At 40.1% G+C, this 19,810-nt stretch overlaps 1 protein-coding gene and 1 pseudogene across 1 annotated transcript; one reads left to right on the top strand and one right to left on the bottom strand.

The window, feature by feature from the left end:
- The first annotated feature begins 1,899 nt into the window (after window positions 1-1,899).
- Window positions 1,900-8,030, top strand: LOC134676572 (serine hydrolase-like protein; annotated as a pseudogene).
- A 2,799-nt stretch (window positions 8,031-10,829) lies between these two features.
- On the bottom strand, window positions 10,830-18,801 carry LOC134676321 (uncharacterized). The gene is made up of 8 exons (XM_063534697.1): window positions 18,543-18,801; window positions 17,984-18,114; window positions 17,538-17,667; window positions 16,790-16,944; window positions 14,598-14,729; window positions 13,547-13,663; window positions 12,308-12,406; window positions 10,830-11,669 (listed from the first exon to the last, which is right to left on the bottom strand). The coding sequence occupies exons 1-8, from the start codon at window positions 18,622-18,624 to the stop codon at window positions 11,544-11,546; spliced, it is 972 nt and encodes a 323-aa protein (XP_063390767.1). The 5' UTR covers window positions 18,625-18,801; the 3' UTR covers window positions 10,830-11,543.
- Window positions 18,802-19,810: the final 1,009 nt, after the last annotated feature.

The raw sequence follows: 19,810 nt of genomic DNA on the forward strand, positions 1-19,810 counted from the left end.
TGTACTTAAGAAAATAAATATAAATTTTACACTTCAACTTCACTATATTTGCCTAACCCCCATAACAAAGTCTATGTATACTGTGTATGTATAAATAAATCTGTTTTATGAGACTAAATAATAAAAATGTAATAATTAGCCAAAGTCCAATTTAAGCATAGCTGCCCGGTCAAAAAGTATGCAGTAAGTAAGTAAAATAGTTAACTGTGTTATATTCTGATCTGTTTGTAATCATCTAAGCTTTACAGGCATCTAAGGGTGTTATTCCATCTGCCCTCTATCTTGGTATAATCTCATTGCATCTCACTCTCTTATTAAGCAAAATGTGAGACAAAATATACATTGGATAAACAAATTGGAAAGGTAGAATACCACCCGTATTTACCTACCTATTGAGAGTTCATTGAGTTTAAGTACGTAGGTATTTTAGTATTCGTATTATCATGAGACGTGATGACAATGACGTCAAATCTGGCTGAACTTTAATCCTTTATATAATGTTTATTTTGAATTGTTGAACTTTAAACATTCCACTACATACTATCAAATGTAAACTCGGTTATCATTATCATTATCACATTCCGAATCCGCGACATAGATAATCGCTTAAAAGTTGTTTATGTTTGCGTTGCGAACAAACAGAACAACATAGGTACTTAGATGCAAGGTTGGCGCCACGACGCCCGAGGTTTTTCCGGACCTATAATACCATCTTCATTCAAACCTTCGCGTACTTCTCATCTTAAATGCCAGTAATGCACTTGCTACCCCTGTGGTGTTGCGGCGGCAGTGTTCCTGAGTTATGGATGTTTTATGAGTATTTATATAATGTGTAATGTATATAATATATTGTAGTCTAGTACATACCCACAACACAAGCCTTATCGAGCTTACTGTGGGACTAGGTCCCTAGGTCGAGCCAGTACCGCCTTACCATAAGGGCACACGGGGCCCGTGCCCAGGGCCCCCATCCCCAGGGGGCCCCGAAGGACAGACTGTAACAGTATATTTGATTACTCATAATAAATAGAAGATCATAGTAGAAAAATGTTAGTTTGATTCGCTTTCTTTACTTTCCAAAAGGGGCCCTAAATTCTTATGTGCCTAGGAGCCCCAGCATAGTTTAAGACGGCCCTGGGTCGAGCTGTGTAGCTTGAGGGGCTACCGCGAAAACCGAAATTCGCAAATTGCGGGTAAGTACTTTCTCTTTTACTCCAATGAAGGCGTAATTAGAGTGACAGAGAAAACTGCCCGCAATTTGCGAACTTCGATATTCGCGGTTATAGCCTTGCTTTATTACTTAAAGCATTTTCAAGTTCAAAGAAAACAATAAAATATGATAACATGCGTTGTATAATATAACTGATAAGGCAATCTCGTTAGAAGGCGCTATTGAAGGGTGACCTTCCCCTGTGTCTCAAGCGCAAACTCATCGACATGTGTATCCTGCCTATCCTAACCTATGGTGCTCAGACATGGTCATTGACTGAGGCTTTGAAGTCCAAACTCAAGGTTTGCCAGCGAGCGATGGAGCGCAGTATACTGGGTGTTCGCAGGACTGATAGAATCAGAAACACGGAACTGCGCTCCAGAACTAGAGTTGTAGATGTAGGTGTCAAGACCGCTAAGCTTAAGTGGGACTGGGCTGGACATGTCTGCCGTATGCACCCTGAAAGGTGGGCCAAAATGGTTACGGAGTGGGACCCACGGAACACCATAGATGGTGCTAGCCGGAGTGCAGGCAGACCGAAAAGGAGATGGCGGGACGACTTGGACGTATTTTCTCCGGATTGGCGGGAGACTACAAAAGACAGGGTTGAGTGGAGGAAGCGAGGGGAGGCCTTTGCCCAGCAGTGGGACACTTAATCAGGCTAACAAAAAAAAAAAAAAGGCAATCTCATAAACTCAGTTGAATTTACGTAATTTTTTATGTTGTAAGTATTTGTAAGGTAAATGCGGTTTTGCAGGTAAAAAAGGTGGGCATAAGTTATGAAGATTTCACGTATATTTTATAAGGATTATACGAAAACGTAAGTACCTAAACAATTGTTTGGCAGAATAGTCTAAGGCCGGCGCCCTACTGCTGCGCACGCTATGTAGACGACCCACGTTTTAATACAAACAGTGGGCACAGTATAATAAAGAGTACTAACGTCCGTGGGCAAGCCCACGAAATTTTGTATAGGAACGTGGGTCGTGTACATAGCGTGCGCAGCAGTGGGGCGCCGGCCTTAGAGTAATGATACCTATCTCCTATCTTTATACCTATCTACAGTAGATTTATCACTACATAATATTTGTTTTATAAAGACAAAGTCCAAAGATTTTCATGATGTTTTCACCTATCAATAGAGTGATTCTTGAAGAAGGTTTAGGTGTAAAATTCATTAAGGTTTTGTGTAACCCATGCCAAGCCGAGGCGGGTCCCTAGTAGAACAATAAATAGGTGTAATTAATTTTTAAAATCATCCATGAGCATCTCTGCTGTGATCTGAGAAATTATAATGTTTAATACATCACAGGCAAATTAAGAACTTAATAAAACTGTATTGTATATATAGGTACTTAATTATTACTTATTTATATTTGTAAACATGATTACGATATCTACTTAATCTACTTTAATAGGTTTAACTTATGACAATTAGCGACATCTTTTGTCGAGTAGGATTATTGATCTATAATTATTTTAAATTTACAGATCGTTTAGGGCAATGCAGTTGGCAGAAAAAGAAATAACCATTCAAGCACCATGGGGCAAACTTAGAGGTATTTATATTCTGTATCCTGTAACATCTTCGCCACAATTCCTAATCTTTTCTATACAAATATTCTCCGTATATTTATTACATTTTTTCTTTGAAATATTGAAGAATAAAATTTAAAAAAATACAAAAAAAAATTACGATAAATTACCTTTGAATTACTTGATTACAACGCCATCAATTCAAACTCCTTCTGCTTTTAGTTTTAGTTATTATTTTTCCGTCAGTCGCCCGCGATATCTGGTGTCAAGTCGCAGTACTAATAAATCCGTTACTTGACGCTACATGTCGACTACGAAAATAACCCGCGTCATAGAGAAATATAGTAAGACAAGAGTGCTCACTCCATACATCAGTTTTGGTACCAAAAATATTAGTATTTTCATAGTCGACATCTAACATCGAGTAGCGGAATTATCATTACTGCTACTTGACAATAGATGTAGCGGCGACCGAAAAGTCTAATGCTCAACAATATTCAGCTAATATTATAAACGGATTAACCGGAACTCTATTTTCAGGTTTAATAAAATTTTCGCGGGTCGCCACTCGAGAGACATCTAGTATCGAGTAGCGGTACTGATAATTCCGCTACCTGATGCTAGATGTCGACTGTGAGAATACTAATATTTTTGGTACCAAAACTGATGTATGGAGTGAGCACTCTTGTCTTACTATATTTCTCTATGGTATGGTGTGAGCACTATACTTGTCTCTCTATGCTCAGGACTGACATGGGGTACGGAGGGCGACCCACCAGTCTCCCTTTGCCATGGTCGGATGGACGCATGCTCCGGATTCCGTCCTCTATTGCAGCTCCTGCCGCGTTGTTTCTACTATGTATCTGTGGATCTCCCGGGGAATGGCCGGTGAGAACTAAGAAACTTCAACTGCTAGTGCTTAGGAATACTTGTCTCACTAACGGGGTATGGAGGATCTACCTTAACTCTGCCACTGACGAATAGACTCTAGGTTTCACCCTCTGGTAGAAACGTTTGAAGAATATTTGCCAGCATACTGAATCGGAATACAAACGACGATTAGCGTGGAAGACGGATTTCCTAACGTCATTCCTAAACCTTTAATGATTTAAGGAGTGATTTCCAAATGTAGGTATTACTACGGCAGACCGCCAAGCCTTCGACACGAATCCGAGTGAAAATAATTTCAATGACGTTATAAACTGCTTTTGCGATACGTGTTACTTATTTTTTTGTGTTTTCTTCTTCTTCTTTATATTTAAGAGCTATGTTCTTGTCGGTGGAGCAACCTCCAACTTGTCCGGTCCTCTGCCAACTCCTTAACCTTCTGGTATAACACGACCGATTTTTGAATTTCGATCATTCGATTTCGTGTATTTTGTTAAATAATATCTCCACTACTAGGCATTTAAATTCTACTAATAAAATTGAAATCTAGTGGTCAATACCAATAGATTCCAAATTTCTATCGCTAATATTTAAAAAATTAGCATTTCGCCGTTTTCCACCGATATTCGAGTGACGAAATCGAGCGATCGAAAATCGGCCCCCTGGGGTTTTTCGCTCACTCGATTTCGTCACTCGAAAATCGGTGGAAAACGGCGAAATTCATTTTTTTTTAATACGAGCGATCGAAATTTTGAATCTAGTGGTATTGATTGACCACTCGATTTCAGTTCTATTAGTAGAATTTAAATGCCTAGTAGTGGAGATATTATTCAACGAAATGCACGAAATCGAGCGGTCGAATTTCAAAAATCGGCCCCTGAACCTTTTATTTGGTTAAAATAATTTATTGTTTTGTTATTTAAAACGTCCTGAATAAATTAATTTATACCAAGTTATACTATCGTGTGGCAGGTACTGTCAGGTTATGCGTCAGGGTCAGGTATGGGTTTGGGAGCTTAGGTTCGGATTCTACCAACTGCGACATGTCAGTGATACTCGAGTTGGACTTCAAGACTGTTTATTAATAATCTAGGGTGGGCGCACAATTATTAGTTATCGTGTATACAGATATGATGTGATATACCTACACCATGCTACAGTTTACATACATGCTTGTGCTACAGTTTACTGGACAAACTTAGTACCTATATACATAGATGGACACATAAACTTTTTGTAGTAGAGTCAACACAGGCCTTAAACTAAAGTCGAAGTTTTCAATTATTGATCACTATTTCTCGAATAATGTATTTGAAAGAAACTTGACACTTTTGGTCCTTGAAACTATCCCTACGGTGAACTCATTTTGAACATCTCACCCGCTTAGATGACTAACTTTAATTCCGATTCTACCCCCTTTGTCGCAGGAAAATTCTTCAACATAGCCTACCCTGGCCACATCACGCGCATTGTGGAGCTGGATCCAATCCCGGCCCATGAATGCTGCAGCCAAGACGTCAAGGGCGTCCGTCGGTGGTACCACTTACACTATCATAGTTAGGTACTATGAGCAGTATGGCAAGCTTAATGGAGAAAGAGAGGCACCGAAATATACTTACGAAAAGGTAGGGTATGCAATACCATAGAGAAATATTAAGTAAGAATACTTATTAGCCCTTCTTGTACCATTCCACCAACCCGGGGTTAACCGGTTAAACGTTGAGTTGCAATGGTTACACGTACAATTTGACACTGGGTTAACAGTTTAACCGCTTAACCCTGGGCTAGTAGGACTTGCACCAAATGGCCCTTAGAGTGCATAGAGGGCATGTGATGTGGAGGGATGAAAGTCATGTGACGAGAAAGGAATTACGAATGAATGCGGAGGGAAGTACTGGTAGAGGAAAACCGAGGAAAAGGTCGATGGACTGTGTGAGAGATGATATGAAACGAGCGTGAGTGAATGATGAGATGACGGGCGAGAGAGAGGTATAGAAGAAAAAGACATGCTGCGCCGACCCGAAATGAACGGAAATAAGTGCAAGCGAATGATGATGAGATGAGAGTGCTTACTCCATACATCATTCTTACCAAAACGTGGGTTATTTTGTAGTCGACATCTATCGTCAAGTAGTGGATTTATCAGTACCGCTACTTGACAATAGATGGGGCGACCAACGACAAGACTAATGCTCAACAATTTTCAGCTTATATTATAACCAGATCATCCGAAACTCTATTTTCAACTCCTTCTGCTTGTAATATTGGTTGTAAATTGTTGAGCAATAAACTATTCGTCGGTCGCATTACTTCTGGTATCTAGTTACGTCAAGTAGCGGTACTGATAAATCCGCTATGTACTTTACGCTAGATGTCGCCTACGAAAATAATAAGCATTTTGGTAAAAAAACTGATGTATGGAGTGAGCACTCTATGCTTACTTATTTCTCTATGGCAGCGGTCGCCAACCAGCGGCCCGCAAACCTCTCGCTTGCGGCCCGCGAACCTCCCTGGCTATTTTGTATGTAATACTGAAGAACGACAATGTTTTCTAAAGTCACAAATATTACCAAAGTGCGGCCCGCGTCATCTTTATGTGGCCCTTGGCTGCTAAAAGGTTGCCGACCGCTGCTCTATGGTATGAGTATAGAAATAATTTGGCTATTTATCTTATTTTCTCAGGCTTTGGATCTAGTAATGAAGGCACGTGGTCTACACAAGGAGGCCGCAGAACATGTGATGGAAAGAGTGCTAGTACCAGCTGAAGATGGCCTATTTAGGTAACATAAAAATTTTACAAATGTTTTGGGCACACCGGCCCCAATTTCACCAGGGTGACAAGTGCGACAATTGTCAAACATCACTGTTGCTGACGTCACAGGCATCCATGGGCTACGGTTACCACTTACCATCGGGCGGGCCGTATTCCTGTTTGCCACCATCATTGAATTATTAAAAAAAAGTTTATTATATCGGAAAAAAACAGATATTTCTCTTGCTAAGTTTATGACAATTGTCACAAGAAATACTACAATTGTAACGAAATTCCGACATATAACTCATTTCCTGTCAAGATTCACCGACAATTCTACAAATATGTCGACTAGAAAAAATAATTCTTGTTTCACAACATAATTGTAATATACAATTGTAGCAAAATGCCTGTCATGTTTGTATGTATTTCTATAGAAAATATTTTATAAAATTGTAATATGTCACCTGTCGCTTGACAATTGTCGCTCGACATATGTCACTGACAATTGTAGCCGTGGTGAAATTGGAGCCAGATGTCACGAGTGTTGCGATTGGCGAAAAATATATTGCTAAGACACTTTACAACTAATACTACAAGCAGAAGTGGTTGAAAATGGTATTCTGGTTATAATATTAGCTGAAAAGCCTGAAAATTGTTTAGCATTAGATTTTTGGTTCGTCGCTACATCTATTGTCAAGTAGCGGTACTGATAAATCCGCTACTTGACGCTAGATGTCGACTACGAAAATAATAGGCGTTTTGGTAACAGAACTGATGTATGGAGTTAGCACTCTATCCTTACTTATTTTCTACGCTCGTATTCTCACTAATAATACTCACTTACTTACTACGTTGGCTCAGCGACACAAAATGAGACTTGGCCTCCGACATAAGACAGCGCCACTTTTCTCGGTCCTGTGCGACCTCTCGCCTATAGCCCCCTCCAGACTATGCGCGTGAATCGCGGGCGAAGCCGCGAACGCGAGTGTGGAGTCGATTTCGCTGTCCGCGCGATTCGCGCACGAGTGTGGAGGAGGCTTATTGCTGACTCGAAGTTCGCGCAGGTCCGCCTCCACCATGTCGCACCAGCGATATCTTTTTTTATTATTATTATTATGAATGGGCTTATTACTCGTGGCCACAGACTAGCCGAGGCGTAGACGTGGCCTACGATGTAGCGAGCTCGCCCAGAAGGTGCCTGTTCACTCTTGATTTGAAGGTTGCCGGGTTATAAGAACACGGAAATATAATATCTGGGGCTAATAATACGCAGAAAGTTAATTGATATTTTTTTTCTCATGACAGATTTACTCACGATCAACGCCAAAAAACCTTCACCCGCATGCCTTTCTCCGGCGATGCTTACCGCGCCATCTATACTGCCACCACGACACCAACGTTCTGCGTGCTCGCTCAAGATTCCATAGACCATGGAGAGTATGACCAAACGTCGTTTGTAAAGGACCCCGCGTGCTGGCCGAATGGGAACTACAGTGTGAAGATAGTGGAGGGTGGCCATGATGTGCATATTAGCCACCCGGAGCGCATGGCGGAGGATGTTAGCCAGTTTTTGTTGAAAGATGTTAAAGCTAAAATGTAGTTGTAGGTTTAACGAAATGAAATACATTTTAATAGTTTTTTTGTAAGTTTTTTGATCCAGTACCCACCATATTCCTTACAACAACTTCATAGAGAAATATAGGTAAGACAAGAGTGCTCACTCCATATCCATCAGTTTTGGTACCAATAATATTAGTATTTTCATAGTCGACATCTAGCATCGAGTAGCGGAATCATCAGTACCGCTACTCGATACTAGATGTCTCTCATGTGGCGACCAACGAAAATTGTATTGAACAACATTTTACAACTAATATTAGAAGCAGAAGGAGTTGAAAATAGAGTTCCGGTTAAATCCGTTTATAATATTAGCTGAATATTGTTGAGCATTAGACTTTTCGGTCGCCGCTACATCTATTGTTCTATTACTTGTTGTATTGTTGTATCTAACAATAGTTTATAAGTCATAGTCGTAAGTACTAACAAAAACCGGGCAAGTGCGAGTAGGACTCGCGCACGAAGGGTTCCGTACCATAATGCAAAAAAAAAAAAAACAAAAAAGGCAAAAAGAAAACGGTCACCCATCCAAGTACTGACCCCTCCCGACGTTGCTTAACTTTGGTCAAAAATCACGTTTGTTGTATGGGAGCCCCATTTAAATCTTTATTTTATTCTGTTTTTAGTATTTGTTGTTATAGCGGCAACAGAAATACATCATCTGTGAAAATTTCAACTGTCTAGCTATCACGGTTCGTGAGATACAGCCTGGTGACAGAAGGACGGACGGACGGACGGACGGACAGCGAAGTCTTAGTAATAGGGTCCCGTTTTACCCTTTGGGTACGGAACCCTAAAAATGATCTCAGTTGGTCCTTAAATAAATGATAATTAATTAAATTAATTAATTGTCAAGTAGCAGTACTGATAATTCTGCAACTCGATACTAGATGTCGACTATGAAAATACCAACATATTATACAGGGTGATTCATGAGACGTGAGCAGGACTAATCCTGCACACTCAGTAACTGATAATTGATCGATCACCGTCGTATTTAGGTGAAACATTCACACTTTTTCCTATTTTTAACTTTTTGGCGAGGGCAAATTTAATTCTCTACAATCATGGTCACCCTACAAGACCCAATTAATAAACATAAAACCTCTTTAACCGTAATGACAGCATTATGATTACGAAGAAAATAAACTGTCAAACTTGAGTGAGATACGAGTTTTCAAAAGTAACCAGACCGTGATGACATTCAATTTGACACAGAATATCGGTAGTTTAGTATTCTAATTGTAGGGTGACCATGCATGTCGTAAATAAATTAATAACTTTTTTTTTCAATATGACTAGAAAATTAACGCTATCCTCGCTAATACTGATACGAAACAGTTGCTTATAATTTACGAAATGCGCAGTGCTAGTCCTGCTCACGTCTCCTGAATCACCCTGTATACTTAATATAATTTCGGTACCAAAACTGATGTATGGAGTGAGCACTCTTTTCTTACTATATTTCTCTATGACAACATTGATAAGAGGTGAAGAGAACCACGTGAGTTCATTACGATACAAGTGGGAAAAGTAGGAAATTCGCAACGAGTGGCGATAAATAGAAACACGGCCGAAGGGAGTGTTTTAAAAATTTTAATCGACTGTCGAATCGTTGTTCTGTACTTGTGTATGTTATAGTTTATAACGAATAAATGCGATGATTATGATAATTGCCCTAGAGCGGTAAAGTAGCACCATAATGTGTACTGTAATAGTACATTTCGATGCTAGTGCGGAAGGTATGTCATTACTTCACGAGTACCGAGATATCTTGCCACGAGCCGCAGGCGAGTGGCAAGACTCGGGACGAGTGAAGAATGACATTTCCGCACGTGTATCGAACGACGTTTTTTAATACAGTTGCGAAAAAATAAGAAAAACACTGTTAATCGTACACTAAACAAAAGTGGTAACAGTGACAGCTCGGTTAGACGTCGTCTTTAAGTATATTATATCTATGGGCGTTGGGCAGCTATTCCGTTCCATTCAGTCAACTTATTAAGAACGGAATTTTCAATATTGAATATTAAAAAATAAACGTGTTATAATGATGAAGAGGTAAGTAATTAAATATGAAATATGTAATATTTTTCGTATTCTTACATTAACGGTAGGTTTTTATGCTGATTACGACGTTTAAAGGAAACTAATATTAACACTCATCACTAAGTAGTCGTGAATTGGAACAAGTATAAATTTAAAAAAATTGGAAAAGTAAAAAGCACTAGCACAGAATAAATAATAGTACTACCGTACAGAAAGGAAGCTTCCTACAAAACCGAAGTTTGACAGCGGTTCAGGGTCGAATCATGCTATCCCTTTCTAATACATGGCACTATCCCTTTCGGCCAATTAGGGTTGTCAAAATTCAAGTGATTATCTTATCTGTGGTCGTGCACGCAAAAGGAAGTCAAGTGGTGCCAACCCTAATAATTGCTCGGAGCAATGCTGAGCCGAGCGGAGCCGAGTTTGGCCGAAGTCAGGAGCTTCGCACCCCTGGCACTAGTTCGAGATAACCAACTTTCCGCACGCTAAACAGCTACGTAAAGTAGCACTTTTTGAGCAACTGTATTAAAAAGATTATTCCTTCACCTCCACAAAGTATTTTTTAATATTAGATATTTGTCCTCCGGTATATAGCTGACAATAGATACATATAGTAAGGTATCAAGTAGGAAGTAAAAAAAACAGAGGCGTCCCCTTTATTTCTAATTATTCGGGAAGTAAATACTTTTTTACTGCAGCGATTTTGGTAGCCGTGCAGTGCAAGTGTCATTTTAAACGTCAAATTTCTATGAAATTATGACGTATACATAACACTTCTTTTTCTTCTTCTTAACACTTACACGGCGTGGGCTATCAAGTATCAAATCCGCTGCAGACTTTTATTGGTGCGACTATATATTCTTCTACGCTAATATTAGTACATACTTACCTGATAAATTAAATATTTATATAATTATCTAATGAAAAACTATTTTACTGACTAGATTATTACTTTAATATACTCGTTGTCAAATGTTTGGTACTTATTAAACCTAAATTTTACTAAAAACATTTTACAAATTGTTACGAATGTGGATGTTTTTAACTAGATCGGAAAAATATATAATACCAAATGTCAATACAATTTTCCTCGCTTTTACGTTAGGTTAGAGCTGTTAGAGCATTTATTTAAAAATTTGACTTAGTGGTTATTACACTAGATGTCGCTAGTGGTCAATGTAAAATCCTTAGGTCATAGCGCCATCTATTATATAGTATTGATAGATTGTGTTGTTGGGTGATGGTGTCTTACACAGTGGTGGAAACGTTTGATATAATTATGTGAAGTTCGAGTTCCGCTATGATACTTATGGTAGTACCTCCTCTTTTAATACAACTCTTTCCAATAACTGAGTTTATTACATGATGTCGCTAGTGACGATATAACCACGATAACTCATAGCGCCATCTATTGGATATTCCTGTGGTAACGTTCTCTCTAGAATTAAAGATGTCGTTAATAAATAACAGTTGTGGTTTGTTGGTGTTTTAAGCGAACTTGGAGCATTGCTTGCGTAATGGCGGCGGCGCGAGACGCAGCGAGGCGATGCAGCTCTTCGTGTTGGAGAGTTCCTTGCGCAGGCGCACAATGTCCTGCTCCGCTTGCCGCTTGCGCTGCAACCAGAGAAGGAGCTAAGAATCCTGCTCCTTTGGGAAGAAACTATATGAGATGGGATGAAAAACAAACTGAAATGTGTGGATCAAGTTAGAGTTAGACCAAGAAAAGTTTGCAGAGATTGTGATAGCCCACGCAGTACAAGTGTTATTTTAAACGTCATACTTCTAAGAAATTGAAGAACACTCGCGCTGCGTGGGCTATCATAATCGCTGCAGACTTTTCTTGGTCTAACTCTATCTCTAAACGACTGATTAAACAACCTACAGAAGTTGGAAAAATCAAGAATCGATTATTCTAATTTTGGTTTTGTTTTAAAAAGAATCATTTTTATTTCATTTGAAAGAACATAATCTTTAGCATAGTTAGACGACCGGTCTGGCCTAGTGGGTAGTGACCCTACCTGCGAAGCCGATGGTCCTGGGTTCGAATCCCAGTAAGGGCATTTATTTGTATGATGATACAGATATTTGTTCCTGAGTCATGGGTGTTTTCTATGTATTTAAGTATTTGTATATTATATATATCGTTGTCTGAGTACCCACAACACAAGCCTTCTTGAGCTTACTGTGGGACTTAGTCAATCTGTGTAAGAATGTCCTATAATATTTATTTATTTATTTTATAGTTTACATACCTTCTGCTCGTTGGCGAGCCTGATTTCAACTTGCGCGACGCGCTGCCGAAGTTCCGCGATGTCTCGCATCAAACGCGCTGCCGCTAGTTTGCTGTCAGCCTGGAATATTTATTTATTTATCTATTTAATCTTTTTTGCACATAAGGAAATACACTGTACAAAAGGCGAACTTAATGCCGTAAGGCACTCTCTACCAGTCAACCTTTAGGCAAAGCAGATAAGTTGTAGGCGGTGCAAAAAACATGTAGTATAGATAATACAATTAGGTACCTTTTAAATACACTAACATAAACATACATATATATAATATATATAAATAATATTGATACAAATACATATACCTACTTACATATACATATATTCAATTAAAGTCAATAAACACTTGCTGACCAAGTTATTTTTTAATACCACGTTGGTGGCAAGCATACGGCTCACCTAATGGTAAGCAGTCACCGTAACCTTTGGACGCCAGCAACTCCAGGACCATTGGCGACCCTTAACCACCACCAAGCGTTCCGGAAACTTCATTACGAGTAACTCTAGGGTGGTGGTTTTTCAAAGAAAATATCCTCTCTTGTTGTCTAAAGACTACACTGATCAGGGCGTATTTACCCTAGACCCTAAAACCAAAAAAAAAGGCGACAAGGGGCGGGGGCGACGCAAATATTCAAAAGCCCTGGGCACCCGTTCTTAAAATACTCCACCGACCCCATTCCTACCATGTTAGTCTTCTTTATACCCTGTACTCAGTTACCAAGCTTAAATGGAGCTGGGCGGGACATGTTGCCAGGCAGAGTGATGGCAGGTTGTCCAAAATGTTAACGGAATGGTTGCCGCTTACAAACAAAAGCAGTGCCTGGCGTCCGTTGGCTCGTTGGGTGGACGACATTCGGAAGATTGCGGGTCACTTCTGGATGAGATGGGCTCGGGACCGGGATATATGGCTTACTCGAAGAGAGGCCAATGCTCAGCAGTGGGTGATAAAAGGCTGATATGATGACTAGACGCATAGCTTTTTTAATCGTCTAAATTTGTACCAAACCACAGGAAACGCTCTCAGGAAATTTAACCTTTTCGACGCCGTGTCAAACACAAAAGCTGACACGCGGACGCGAACTTTATGCATATGCACGTAGGTCTATGTTGCTCTGTGGTCTGTGACCGATTAATCAGTCTTTGGCGTTGAACCTGCGGTGCGGATATATCGGTCAAAAGGTTAAAGGTTTGTAGGATACTTACAGCACGGGAAGGAGCGTTTTTGGCGACATTCCTGCTGACGAGATTGGGCAGCTCGGACACCGAACACGTGCTGAAGAGGCTATCAGAAGGCCCCGCCTTCGTCACACCTTGGATCGCCTGTTCGGAAAAAGGCAGGTTAAAATACTGTAAACTTTCTGAATAAATATTGCCTACCATGCAAGACATTGCCTCTCTCCCATTATTAAGGATCAGATTTGGTATAAAATCACCGTTTTTTCAAGCTATGCAATCATTGTCTAGTTAGAAAATGTTACCGGCGTTTAAGACAAGTACCTAGCTATCGTGTAATATAGGCTACATTCCTACTAGTCAAATCAGCTTCTTTTTTAGAACTGTCAAAACAATTTGCTAATATGGAATTTATATGAAAACGAATGTAGTGACGTCACAGTCAACTCACCTACTTTTTACATTTCAATCCGATTTATTAAATAGAAATAGTGCTTAAAAATAACTGCTGTCTATGTTTTTCTAATTATTATCTGGTGCTTTATTCCATGCACGGTGTGAAATAATTTATTTTAAGTAGAGGAAACATCCCTATTAGTCGTTACTGATATTGGCGTTAAAAAATTAAACAGTTTTTGAAAACAACGCCGCCAAAAATACATCAACATTTGATTAGTTAGAGTAAGGAAAAAATCTCAATGATGAAACTTATGTTTATTAAAAATGCTATAATTGCTTTGTGACTCTTCTGAGTCTGCTGATAAAACTTTTCTAAAGCTTTATGAACACCGCCATCTGTGTTTACTACAGTCTAAAGTGTACGGTCCCCGCGTGCTGCTTGTTTTGCAACTTTTTTTCAAGCGATGGCGCGTTACAACTTTAGAGACTACTAAAAAATATTTTATGAACTTTTAATGAACACCGCCATCTGTGTTTACTACAGTCTAAAGTGTACGGTCCTCGCGTGCTGCACGTTTTGCAACTTTTTTTCAACAGATGGCGCTTTACAACTTTAGAGTCTACAAAAAAATATATTTTAGACTCTTATTGAACAGCGCCATCTGTGTTTACTACATCGTACCTGCGCGACCGCGGTTCTGGCGTGCTGCACGTGATGCGCCTCCTCTTTCAACAGATGGCGCTTCACGTGCTCTATCTCCGCGGTCAGACCCAGCTTTTCCTTTTCGAGGCGCAGGTTCGATTGTTTCAACGCCTAGAATTAAACATGGTATCATTAAAAAAAAACAAGTGTGAGTCGGACTCGCCCACCGAGGGTTCCGTACTTTTTAGTATAAATTTGTTGTTAAAGCGGCAACAGAAATACATCATCTGTGAAAATTTCAACTGTCTAGCTATCATGGTTCGTGAGATACAGCCTGGTGGCAGACGGACGGACGGACAGCGGAGTCTTAGTAATAGGGTCCCATTTTACTCTTTGGGTACGGAACCCTAAAAACGTTGACTGGCGTCATATAACAGTAAAATAAAATTAACGAGTGCAAAATATTGTAGCCGCTATTTCTCGAAATTTGTGCTGAAGTAGATGGCGTAACGTATAGCGTTTAGCGCAAACGTTATCGCTTAACGTTTTTTTTTTTTTTTTTTATTATGCATGGGTTTACTCATGGCCACAGACTAGCCGAGGCGTAGACGTGGCCTACGATGGAGCGAGCTCGCCCAGAAGGTGCCTGTTCACTCTTGATTTGAAGGTTGCCGGGTTATAAGTATCGGGTCCTTTATGTGTATCCAAAATTCTCATAGTGCTATTTGTCCATATTAAATTGTCTTTCACCTGTTAGTATCTGATCCTTTCGCATTTTCTCAAAGGTTAGCTGGAAGAGATCCCTTTTAGGGATAAGTTCGCCTTTGTACATAACATTTTTATTTTTGTTTTGTTTTTGTCCATTTTATGTAAACCTGTTTATGTGCAATAAAGTGACATACATACATACATACATATAAGAGCACGGAAATATAGACGCCGGCTCCTTGCCGGTGCGCATCCACTCCTTGGCAGTGCGCATAAGGAAAGTAGAAGCAAAGCGCTTCGTGCGAATTGGCGGAATATCTACCAAGTAAGGATGGAAACCGGCCGTGCGTCTAAAAGTCCGATGGTAAAATGGGGACGGTGGAATGAGCTCGTGTAGCTCTTGGGCACACTCCCCGAAGTGCAACCTGTAGAATACCGACAGGCTGGCGACTTTCCGCCGATGGGCCAAAGTCTGAAGCTTAGCCGTTAGCTTCTTGTCGCCAATCATCCTCCTGGCTCTGCGCTCCACTGAGTCCAAAGCGGCGAGTTGGTATTTAGCTGAGCCATCCCACAGGTGGCTGCAATACTCCATACACGACCGGACTTGAGCTTTGTAAAGTGTTAGAAGCTGTCCAGGTGTGAAGTATCGCTTCACCTTATTTAGGACGCCCAGCTTTCTGGCCGCAGTTTGTGCTTTAGACTCAATGAAGATCACGTTTATAGGCCCCGTGCATGAACTATAGGGGGCAGCATGGGAGCCGTCAGATTTTTGGCGCGAGGCGTAAATGTGTCGATTATGCTTCCCATGTAGCCCACAAGATGGCAGAACCTTCTATGAACATATTATGTAAACGTACCGACGAGAAAGGTTGATAATAGCACTTGCTTTGGCAATGTATATGTACACATATGTTTCCGATTCAGGCCACAAGATGGCAGACCCTCCAACGCGCACGGTCCCTATCGGTTGACAGGAGTTACCGCATGCTTGGAGCCGTATAGCGCTATCTAGTTTTCCGACGCAAAATAGTCAAAACTTTTGTCCTAGTTCATATTGTAACGATATTCATTTATATTAAAGTTGGTCAAGCAGATCTTCTCAGTAGAAAAAGGCGGCAAATTAGACAAATGTAAGCGCGAAGGGATATCACCTTATAGAAAATTTGAATTTCGCGCCTTTTTTCTACTAACAAGATTTGCTTGACCATCTATATCAGGGGTCTCCAAACTTTTTTACCGGAGGGCCATATTGCGCCTCGAAAACTTACGCGGGCCACCGTCGGCGCCGAGGGGGGGTGGGGCGATCTGGTTGCTGGTGTTAGGGTGGAATCCCTGGAGCCTGGCTCCCGCGGGCCGGATTGGAACGCTTCGCGGGCCGGATTTGGCCTCGGGCCGGGGTTTGGAGAGCCCTGATCTGATCTATATCAACCGAGTTACCGCATGCTTGGGGTACAGCGCCATCTAGTTTTCTGAACCGAAACTTTTGACCTAGTTCATATTGTAATGATCTTCATTTATATTACCTTCAACTTTTCTTTCTTCTCGAGATGGCACTCTTCTACCCGCCTCTTCAGCTTCCTTCTTAGTTCGTCTAGAAGCGTGGAGAGTGTGAGTCTGTTCGACTCGAGCTCTGCACGTTGCTGCACGATCGTGTTTATTTGATTCAGCAGTTTTATGCCTGTAACATTTTTATGACTGTCCGTAATTTAAATAAATACAATTACAAACGTTTAGGGTTAACTGGTACAACCGGGAGTTGCCACGGTTACCAGTACAATTTGATACTGGCTTAGTGTTCGTTTATGTGGGCAAAGTTACAACCAAATTAAAATGCATACATTTGTTGGCCGTGGTTCGGGATGCCATAGTGATGCCTACAACGTTTCAACTACTCAGAACAACAACATGGCACACATAGAGTTACTATAAAAATACAAGCCTGAAAGTGTTATAATATTAATTTATATTTGTAATTTGTATCTTATTTAGAAAGAAATAAAGTACATAATACCATGTAAGTTATTTATATTGTAAATATACCTTTTATAATATTGAATTGTTGACATTATGATTTTAATTTCTATTGACCGCAACTTTGCCCAACACAAAAATTCTAAATTTATAATTTCTATAAATATTTTTTCTATTTAAGCAATCTTGTAATTTTTTTCTGGTATTGTAATTCTAAGCACTAACTAAATAAATATACAATTTTTTTCTTAGGTCGTAAAGTTTTCTCAGTGGGCAAAGTTGTAAAGCCTTGTTACTCACGCTGCTCATTATGTCGCAAGCGCTGCGCGGCCGGCTGGAAGCTGGCGGGGAACTCCGGGCTCGGCGCGCCCGAGTCATGGTCGGGGTACGAGCTCGGAGCGAACATAGGAGGGCTGGAGTCGGAAGAGTCCTGGGAAGTTGCTGCTATTTAATTTTACATTTGTGCCTATTTAGAGGGATGGGTCAAACAGAAAACTGTGTTACGTTTTTCCTGAAGACATGCACAAGAGTTAAGGGCTATAAAGGTTAATTTTCTTGTTTAACCCTTATCCACGTGAAAAGGTCCTTCTTTTATTTAGAGAACTATGATAAAATCATTACTTACATGCCCACAAGCTATTAACTATTGCCCACAGGAGAGAAAAATGTACGCGAACACACTTAGTTTTCTCTCCTGTTAGTGTGTAAAGAAATGACTTTGTTTTCTTACAAACATATCCACTTACGAGAGGCTTGTATTTGGGTAGTTCGTCGCTAGTGAAGCGCACCGAGTGGTGCGTGGTGCGAGTCAGCTTGTGCTGGATCGGGTTTAGCGTCTTCATCGCCATCTTGGAATCTGCGACTGGTAGGGCTGGCGCTGCAACACAGCGATTATTTCAGTGGGCAAAGTTACATAACAATAAAAATTTAAGAAAAAATTGTATTTCAATTGACTTAAAAGTAAATTGACTTACAAGTACCTAATTGTGACATGCTATTTCATTGTGGCTTGTATTGTAAGTACTACAAGGGAGTGGGCAATGTTGTATGAAGATTTCAATGAGTGTAATACCAACATTAACAAGTTTTTTATAAGGTGAAGGGGGACAATTTCGACTGCGCGGTAATTTCAACTAATCGAAATATGTTCCATGTTTTACATTATTAACTAAAGTCACACACAACACATACCTACAAGTTGAAATTATCCCGCAGTCGAAATATTCCCCCCTACACCTTACCTACAATTAAATATCAAATCTATTTACTTATTTAAAATAAAATAATCTGCTGTCGAGTGCCTACCTGGGATACGAACGTTATGAAATAAATATTGTGGGAAGTATTTAATCTTGACAACTGTTTGAAACCGTGCGAGTGATGACATCGATATTGGTCGTTTCCACTTGCATCTAAAAAATGATTTATTTGTGTCGCTTAACTTCAAACTCGGGTAAATCCATTCGACCCTCTCAGCAAATATCTACCCTATTACCTTTTCTTAATACCAAAATCGCATAATCTGACTGATGGATTTACCCGAGTTTGAAGTTAAGCGACTCATTTATACTCATGAATATAATTTTGAGTTGGTTATTGAACAGATATAGGAAGACATCAATTTAAAATTTAGGCAAACGCGGTCATTAATAATTTTATAAGTAACTTCTCCTAAGCAGGAATACGAGATATCTTTAGCTAGGGTATTTTAAGACTGCATTCGGTAACCGATAAAACACTTTCCAATTTCAGAAAGAGCGACCAATGACCTATAGCGTCGAATAGACAATCACGTTTCAAGCACATCTGACTTATAGCACAGAATAAATAATAGTACTAGGTACAGAAGACTCACTCTCTAAACGCGTCTGTCACGATCAGCACAGATATGGCCGCTAGGTGGCGACAGCGCCACGCGCGGCTTATGGCAAACCCCAAAATTGGGGCCGAACGGATGTACTTTTAGCTACCTGTAGCAAAGCGACGAAATCGCGGAGTGAGCCACGCCTGCTTATAGCCAAATATTATGATTTGCCAAGAATCCAATTAAGCTGTAACTCACCACCACTCCCTGAAGAGGTCGCCACGCTATGATAAAGTTTCACGTAAATAAGGCACCATGCAAATCCTTATACAGGCTGTCCGGAAAAATCGTTTGAAATGAAACCAGGTACAATATTAGAATGAACACAAAAACTACACTTTTACAAGTTTAGCGGGGGCTAGAAGTTGGAAATTGTATGATACCTAAATGTTATGATAGTGTACTTTATTTACTGTATATTATTGTTATTAGCGTATGTCTAGAACTAAGTACCATTTAAGTACCTACACAGAGTGCTGAATTCAGGGCTATAACCGCGAAAATCGAAGTTCGCAAATTGCGGGGATTTTTCTCTGTCACTCTAATTACGCCTTCATTGGAGTAAAGGAGAAAGATCCCCGCAATTTGCGAATTTCGGTTTTCGCGGTAGACGCTCAGTAGGTACTTACATACTTAATGTGATGGTTATCCTAGAAAGAAAAATGCCGCACGAATAAAAATAAATAATTTAGTAAATCGATTGTTCACA

Source organism: Cydia fagiglandana, chromosome 24, assembly GCF_963556715.1.
Source record: "Cydia fagiglandana chromosome 24, ilCydFagi1.1, whole genome shotgun sequence".
In the NCBI taxonomy this organism is placed as follows: domain Eukaryota; kingdom Metazoa; phylum Arthropoda; class Insecta; order Lepidoptera; family Tortricidae; genus Cydia; species Cydia fagiglandana.